Source organism: Triticum urartu, chromosome 2A (assembly GCF_056163025.1).
Source record: "Triticum urartu cultivar PI428250 chromosome 2A, HENAU_Tu73, whole genome shotgun sequence".
Lineage (NCBI taxonomy): Eukaryota > Viridiplantae > Streptophyta > Magnoliopsida > Poales > Poaceae > Triticum > Triticum urartu.
In genome coordinates, this window is record NC_141874.1 from 49,314,584 (window position 1) to 49,323,995 (window position 9,412).

Here is a 9,412-nt window from a genome sequence, read left to right on the forward strand (position 1 = left end):
CGAATTCAGCAACAAAAGTCTTGCCTTCGGATCTGTGATAGAAGGTGTATCCAATAGTTTCCTTTGGATATCCTATGAAGACACATTTCTCCGATTTGGGTTTGAGCTTATCAGGTTGAAACTTTTTCACATAAGCATTGCAACCTCAAACTTTAAGAAACAACAGCTTAGGTTTCTTGCCAAACCATAGTTCATACGGTGTCGTCTCAACGGATTTAGATGGTGCCCTATTTAACGTGAATGCAGCTGTCTCTAATGCATAACCCCAAAACGATAGTGGTAGATCGGTAAGAGACATCATAGATCGCACCATATCTAATAAAGTACGGTTATGACGTTCGGACACACCATTACATTGTGGTGTTCCAGGTGGCGTGAGTAGTGAAACTATTTCACATTGTTTTCAACTGAAAGCCAAACTCGTAACTCAAATACTCTTCTCTACGATCAGATCGTAGAAACTTTATTTTCTTGTTACAATGATTTTTCACTTCACTCTGAAATTCTTTGAACTTTTCAAATGTTTCAAACTTATGTTTCATCAAGTAGATATACTCATATCTGCTCAAATCATCTGTGAAGATCAGAAAATAATGATACCTATCGCGAGCCTCAATATTCATCGGACCACATACATCAGTATGTATGATTTCCAACAAATCTGTTGCTCGCTCCATTGTTCCGAAGAACGGAGTCTTAGTCATCTTGCCCATGAGGCATGGTTCGCAAGCATCAACTGATTCATAATCAAGTGATTCCAAAAGCCCATCAGCATGGAGTTTCTTCATGCGCTTTACACCAATATGACCTAAACGGCAGTGCCACAAATAAGTTGCACTATCATTATTAACTTTGCATCTTTTGGTTTCAATATTATGATTATGTGTATCACTATGATCGAGATCCAACGAACTATTTTCATTGGGTGTGTAACCATATAAGGTTTTATTCATGTAAACAGAACAACAATTTATTCTCTTACTTAAATGAATAACCGTATTACAATAAACATGATCAAATCATATTCATGCTGAACGCAAACACCAAATAACACTTATTTAGGTTCAACACTAATCCCGAAATTATAGCGAGTGTGCGATGATGATCATATCAATCTTGGAACCACTTCCAACACACATCGTCACTTCACCCTTAACTAGTCTCTGTTTATTCTGCAACTCCCGTTTCGAGTTACTAATCTTAGCAACTGAACTAGTATCAAATACTGAGGGGTTGCTATAAACACTAGTAAAGTACACATCAATAAGATGTATATCAAATATACTTATGTTCACTTTGCCATCCTTCTTATCCGCCAATCACTTGGGGTAGTTCCGCTTCTAGTGACCAGTCCCTTTGCAGTAGAAGCACTTAGTCTCAGGCTTAGGACCAGACTTGGGCTTCTTCACTTGAGCAGCAACTTGCTTCTCGTTCTTCTTGAAGTTCCCCTTCTTCCCTTTGCCCTTTTCTTCAAACTAGTGGTCTTGTTTAACCATCAACACTTGATGTTTTTCTTGATTTCTAGCTTCGTCGATTTCAGCATCACGAAGAGCTTGGGAATTATTTTTGTCATCCCTTGCATATTATAGTTCATCACGAAGTTCTACTAACTTGGTGATGGTGACTAGAGAATTCTGTCAATCACTATCTTATCTGGAAGATTAACTCCCACTTGATTCAAGCGATTGTAGTACTCGGACAATCTGGGCACATGCTCACTAGTTGAGCGATTCTCCTCCATCTTTTAGCTATAGAACTTGTTGGAGACTTCATATCTCTCAACTCAGGTATTTGCTTGAAATATTAACTTCAACTCTTGGAACATCTCATATGCTCCATGACGTTCAAAACGTCTTTGAAGTCCCGATTCTAAGCCATTAAGCATGGTGCACTAAACTATCAAGTAGTCATCATATTGAGCTAGCCAAACGTTCATAATGTCTGCATCTGCTCCTGCAATAGGTCTGTCACCTAGCGGTGCATCAAGGACATAATTCTTCTGTGCAGCAATGAGGATAAACCTCAGATTACGGATCCAATCCGCATCATTGCTACTAACATCTTTCAACACAATTTTCTCTAGGAACATATCAAAATAAACACAGGGAAGCAACAACGCGAGCTATTGATCTACAACATAATTTGCAAAATACTACCAGGACTAAGTTCATGATAAATTTAAGTTCAATTTAATCATATTACTTAAGAACACCCACTTAGATAGACATCCCTCTAATCCTCTAAGTGATCACGTGATCCAAATCAACTAAACCATGTCCGATCATCACGTGAGATGGAGTAGTTTCATTGGTGAACATCACTATGTTGATCATATCTACTATATGATTCACGCTCGACCTTTCGGTCTCCGTGTTCCGAGGCCATATCTGTATATGCTTGGCTCGTCAAGTATAACCTTAGTATTCCGCGTGTGCAACTGTTTTGCACCCATTGTATTTGAACGTAGAACCTATCACACCCGATCATCACGTGGTGTCTCAGCACGAAGAACTTTCGCAACGGTGCATACTCAGGGAGAAGACTTCTTGATAATTAGTGAGAGATCATCTTATAATGCTACCGTCAATCAAAGCAAGATAAGATGCACAAAAGATAAACATCACATGCAATCAATATAAGTGATATGATATGGCCATCATCATCTTGTGCTTGTGATCACCATCTTAGAAGCACCGCCGTGATCACCATCGTCACCGGCACGACACCTTGATCTCCATCGTAACATCGTTGTCGTCTTGCCGAGCTTGTGCTTCCACGACTATCGCTACCGTTTAGTGATAAAGTAAAGCATTACAGCGCGATTGCATTGCATACAATAAAGCGACAACCATATGGCTCCTGCCAGTTGCCGATAACTCAGTTACAAAACATGATCATCTCATACAATAAAATTTAGCATCATGTCTTGACCATATCACATCACAACATGCCCTGCAAAAACAAGTTAGACGTCCTCTACTTTGTTGTTGCAAGTTTTACGTGGCTGCTACGGGCTTAAGCAAGAACCAATCTTACCTATGCATCAAAACCACAACGATAGTTTGTCAAGTTGGTGTTGTTTTAACCTTCGCAAGGACCGGGCGTAGCCACACTCGATTCAACTAAAGTTGGAGAAACTGTCACCCGCAAGCCACCTATGTGCAAAGCACGTCGGGAGAACCGGTCTCGCGTAAGCGTACGCGTAATGTCGGTCCGGGCCGCTTCGTCCAACAATACCGCCGAACCAAAGTATGACATGCTGGTAAGCAGTATGACTTATATCGCCCACAACCCACTTGTGTTCTACTCGTGCATATAACATCAACATATAAAACCTAGGCTCGGATGCTACTGTTGGGTTTCGTAGTAATTTCAAAAAAAATTCCTACGCACACGCAAGATCATGAAGATGCATAGCAACGAGAGGGGAGAGTGTTGTCTACGTACCCTTGTAGACCGCAACGGAAGCGTTGACGCAACATAGAGGAAGTAGTTGTACGTCTTCCGATCCGACCGATCCAAGCACCGTTACTCCGGCACCTCCGAGTTCTTGGCACACGTACAGCTCGATGACGCTCCCCGGGCTCCGATCCAGCAAAGCTTCGGGGATGAGTTTCATCAGCACAACGGCGTGGTGACGATGATGATGTTCTACCGATGCAGGGCTTCGCCTAAGCACTACTACGATATGACCGAGGTGGAATATGGTGGAAGGGGGCACCGCACACGGCTAAGGAACGATCACGAAGATCAACTTATGTGTTCTAGGGTGCCCCCTTGCCTCCGTATATAAAGGATCTAAGGGGGGGTGCCGCCGGCCTAGAGGAGGCGCGCAGGAGGAGTCCTACTCCTACCGGGAGTAGGACTCCCCTCCCGTTCCTTGTCCAACTAGGAGAGGTGGAGGGAGAGAAGGAAAGGGGGGGCGCCGCCCCTCCCTCCTTGTCCAATTCGGACTAGGGGGAGAGGGGGCGCGCGGCCTGCCCTGGCAGCCCCTTCCTCTTCTCCACATTAGGCCCATAAGGCCCATTAACCCCCCCGGGGGGTTCTGGTAACCCCCCGGTGCTCCGGTTTTATCCGAAACTTCCACGGAACCCTTCCGGTGTCCGAATATAGTCATCTAATATATCAATCTTTATGTCTCGACCATTTCGAGACTCCTCGTCATGTCCGTGTTCACATCCGGGACTCCGAACTAACTTCGGTACATCAAAATGCATAAACTCATAATAACTGTCATCGTAACGTTAAGCGTGCGGACCCTACGGTTCGAGAACAATGTAAACATGACTGAGACAAATCTCCGGTCAATAACCAATAGCGGGACCTGGATACCCATATTGGCTCCTACATATTCTACGAAGATCTTTATCGGTCAGACCGCATAACAACATACGTTGTTCCCTTTGTCATCGGTATGTTACTTGCCCGAGATTCGATCGTCGCTATCCAATACCTAGTTCAATCTCGTTACCGGCAAATCTCTTTACTCGTTCCCTAATACATCATCTCACAACTAACTTATTAGTTGTAATGCTTGCAAGGCTTATGTGATGTGCATTACCGAGAGGGCCCAGAGATACCTCTCCGACAATCGGAGTGACAAATCCTAATCTCGAAATACGCCAACCCAACATCTACCTTTGGAGACACCTGTAGAGCACCTTTATAATCACCCATTTACGTTGTGACGTTTGGTTGCACACAAAGTGTTCCTCCGGCAAACGGGAGTTGCATAATCTCATAGTCATAGGAACATGTATAAGTCATGAAGAAAGCAATAGCAACATACTAAACGATCGGGTGCTAAGCTAATGGAAATGGGTCATGTCAATCAGATCATTCACCTAATTATGTGATCCCATTAATCAAATAACAACTCTTTGTTCATGGTTAGGAAACATAACCATCTTTGATTAATGAGCTAGTCAAGTAGAGGCATACTAGTGACACTTTGTTTGTCTATGTATTCACACATGTATTATGTTTCCTGTAAATATAATTCTAGCATGAATAATAAACATTTATCATGATATAAGGAAATAAATAATAACTTTATTATTGCCTCTAGGGCATATTTCCTTCAAACATAGCACAAGATCGTATAGTTCGTTTGCTAGAGTTTTTCCAATGTCAAGTATCCTTTCCTTAGACCATGAGATCGTGTAACTCCCGGATACCGTAGGAGTGCTTTGGGTGTACCAAACGTCACAACGTAACTGGGTGACTATAAAGGTATACTACGGGTATCTCCGAAAGTGTCTGTTGGGTTGACACGGATCAAGACTGGGATTTGTCACTCCGTATGACGGAGAGGTGTCACTGGGCCCACTCGGTAATGCATCATCATTATGAGCTCAAAGTGACCAAGTGTCTGGTCACGGGATCATGCATTACGGTACGAGTAAAGTGACTTGCCAGTAACGAGATTGAACGAGGTATTGGGATACCGACGATCGAATCTCGGGCAAGTAACATACCGATTGACAAAGGGAATTGTATACGGGGTTGCTTGAATCCTCGACATCGTGGTTCATCCGATGAGATCATCGAGGAGCATGTGGGAGCCAACATGGGTATCCAGATCCCGCTGTTGGTTATTGACCGGAGAGCAATCTCGGTCATGTCTACATGTCTCCCGAACCCGTAGGGTCTACACACTTAAGGTTCGGTGATGCTAGGGTTGTAGGGATATGTATATGCAATAACCTGAATGTTGTTCGGAGTCCCGGATGAGATCCCAGACGTCACGAGGAGTTCCGGAATGGTCTGGAGGTAAAAAATTATATATAGGAAGTGCTATTTCGGCTATCGGGATAAGTTTCGGGGTCACCGGTATTGTACCGGGACCACCGGAAGGGTCCCGGCGGTCCACCGGGTGGGGCTACCTAGCCCGGGGGGCCCCATGGGCTGAAGTGGGAAGGGATCCAGCCCAAAGTGGGCTGGGGTGCCACTTCCCCTAGGGCCCATGCGCCTAGGGTGGGGGAAACCCTAAAGGGGCGCCCCCTTGCTTGGGGGGGCAAGCCCCCACCCCTTGGCCGCCGCCCCCCTAGGAGATTGCATCTCCTAGGGCCGCCGCCCCCCCTAGGCCCCCTATATATAGTGGGGGGGATGGAGGACCTCTCACCTACGCCTTTGGTGCCTCCCTCTCCCTCTCCAACACCTCCTCCTCCTCCATAGAGCTTGGCGAAGCCCTGCTGGAGTACTGCAGCTCTATCACCACCACGTCGTCGTGCTGCTACTGGAGCCATCTTCCTCAACCTCTCCTTCCCCCTTGCTGGATCAAGAAGGAGGAGACGTCACACTGACCGTACGTGTGTTGAACGCGGAGGTGCCGTCCGTTCGGCGCTAGGATCTCTGGTGATTTGGATCACGTCGAGTACGACTCCCTCATCCCCGTTCTTTGAACGCTTCCGCTCGCGATCTACAGAGGTATGTAGATGCATCCGATCACTCATTGCTAGATGAACTCATAGATGGATCTTGGTGAAACCGTAGGAAATTTTTTGTTTTCTGCAACGTTCCCCAACACATAGCATCATTCTCCAATAAGAGCTTCCACAGCCATTTGCTAAGAAGGCATTTATTCTTAACTTATAGATTCTCAATACCTAGACCCCCTTGGTCTTTCGGTCTATAGATGATATCCCATTTAGCAAGCCGATATTTTCTTTTAAGCTCATCACCCTGCCAAAAGAAACGTGATCGATAGAAGTCCAGTCTCTTCCTAACACCGACTGGAACCTCAAAGAACGATAGGAGAAATGTTGGCATACTCGTGAGCACCGAATTAATCAGGATTAATCGGCCTCCGTATGACATGAGCTTACCCTTCCAACAACTCATTTTCTTCTCAAATCTGTCCTCGATGCACTTCCACTCTCTGTTGGTCAGCCTACGATGGTGGATTGGAATCCCCAGGTAAGAGAAGGCTAACTCTCCCAACTCACACCCAAACAATTGCCTATAAGCCTCCTGTTCATCTTTGGCCCTACCAAAACAGAACAGCTCGCTCTTATGAAAGTTAATCTTTAACCCGGTCAATTGTTCAAATAGGCATAACACAAGCTTCATATTTCTCGCCTTGGCCAAGTCATGCTCCATAAAGATGATTGTATCATCAGCGTACTAAAGGATGGATACACCTCCATCAATGAGATGAGGTACCAATCCACCTACTTGACCATTTTCCTTAGCCCTTCCTATCAAAATTGCTAACATATCCACCACAATGTTAAACAGGATAGGGGACATCGGATCTCCTTGTCTTAGGCCTTTATGTGTCTGGAAGTAATGACCTATGTCATCATTAACTTTAATTCCCACACTACCTTTTTGCGTAAATGATTCTACCCGTCGGCGCCAGGCTTCATCAAAACCTTTCATACGCAATGACTGTTGGAGGAATGGCCATTTGACCTTATCGTACGCTTTCTCGAAATCCACTTTAAAAATTACTCCATCTAATTTTTTGGAATGGATTTCATGGAGTGTTTCATGCAGGACGACCACCCCTTCAAGGATGTTTCTGTCCGGCATGAAAGCAGTTTGAGACTGTTGCACCACAGAATGCGCAATCTGTGTGAGTCTGTTAGTCCCGACCTTGGTGAAAATTTTGAAACTAACATTGAGGAGACAGATCGGCCTGAATTGCTCAATTCTCACCACATCCGTCTTCTTGGGAAGCAGTGTGATAGTCCCAAAATTCAAGTGAAATAATTGAAGCTGTCCAGCGAACAGATCATGGAACATAGGTAGTAAATCCCCCTTAATAATGTGCCAGCACTTTTTATAGAACTCTGCCGGGAATCCATCCGGTCCGGGAGCCTTATTGTTTTTCATCTGTGCAATAGCATCAAACACCTCCTTCTCCGAGAACGGGGCAACCAGAATATCATTATCGGCAGCCGATAACTGAGGCACATCCTCAGTCCTGGACTCATCGAGGGGCACACAATTATCCTCTGGAGGTCCAAATAACTGCTTATAATAGTCGGTAATATAAGTTTTTAGGTTATCCTGACCTAAAATAGTACCCTCGTCTTGCTCAAGCTGAAAGATACGCTTCTTTCTATGCTTGCCATTAGCTATCAAATGGAAGAACTGAGTATTCGCGTCCCCTTGGACCACTTTGCGGACTTTAGCACGCAAAGCCCACTTCAATTCTTCTTCGCGGAGCAGTTCTTTCAACCTCTTCTCCGACTCATTTTTAACCTGGAGCTCAGCTGGCGATAAAATATTGGATTCGGCCTGTATGTCCAGGGCCTGTATAAGAGTAAGGAGTCTATCCTTTTCAATTTTATACACACCACTGAGGTGCTTAGCCCAACCCCGTAAGAAACTCCTCAAATGCCTAATCTTATTCTGCCAACGCTCTATCGCAGTCTTGCCTCCTACACCTCTATCTCATTCCCTAACAATCAAGTCCAAGAACCCCTCACCTTCAAACCATGACATCTCAAAGGAGAAGGTGTTCTTGTTACCCACATGGTTCGGCTCACCTGAGTCCACGAACAATGGGGTGTGATCAGATATTCCCCTCGAAAGAGCTTGCACCGTGACCAGAGGGAACTTTTGTTCCCACTCCACGCTCGCAAGAACTCGATCAAGTTTTTCATAGGTTGGGTTTGGCAGAGCATTAGCCCAGGTGAACTTTCTACCAGAAAGCTCTATCTCTCTCAGATCTAAGCTTTCAATAATGGTATTGAACATAAACGACCATCTGCCGTCAAAGTTATCATTGTTCTTCTCCTCTCTCCTCCTGATGATATTGAAATCACCGCCAACTAAAATTGGGAGTTGTTCTGACCCACAGATTCGAACCAGGTCTGCCAGAAACTCCGCTTTAAGCTCGGGCTGTGTGGCACCATACACCGCCACCAAAGCCCAGTTAAAACAATCTATCCTAGACCTGACTCGAAACTTCACCGCGAAGTCGCCCATCACTACACTTCGGACTTCAAGCGAATCGCATCTCACACCTAGTAAGATACCACCCGATCTTCCTCGCAGAGGGAGGCAATGCCAATCAAAATCAATACCACCCACCAGAGAAGAGAGAAACTGGGGCGCAAAGTTATCTCTACCCGTCTCCGATAGAGCAACAAAATCTAACCTCTCCTCTAAAGCTGCCTCAGCAAGGAATCTTCTTTTAGCCAAGTCCTTTAGACCTCTGCTATTCCAAAAAATTCCTCTCATAATTCATCATGGAATTTTTTAGTGGTACGAATCCTAGCACTCCTACGAACTGCAGAATCGGGATAGATCTTCCGTTTCCACTTACGCTTAGGTTTACTAAGCTCTGTCGCCCGGTCCTCATGACCGGGTTCACATATATTACTATCATCATTCTCTAGGGGTATATCATCTTCCTCAGGGTCATGATTGGGGGATGCTAGATCCGCACACAGATTAT

The 9,412-nt window shown here is 44.9% G+C and overlaps 1 protein-coding gene across 1 annotated transcript; it reads right to left on the reverse strand.

The window, feature by feature from the left end:
• Positions 1-8,403: 8,403 nt before the first annotated feature.
• LOC147983591 (uncharacterized) lies at positions 8,404-8,940 on the reverse strand. Its single transcript, XM_087540788.1, has one exon. It carries the CDS (start codon positions 8,938-8,940, stop codon positions 8,404-8,406), a length of 537 nt encoding a protein of 178 aa, XP_087396914.1.
• Positions 8,941-9,412: the final 472 nt, after the last annotated feature.

Coding starts and splice junctions, on each gene's coding strand:
- LOC147983591 (XM_087540788.1), bottom strand. CDS start 8,940: ATGGGCGACTTCGCGGTGAAGTTTCGAGTCAGGTCTAGGATAGATTGT.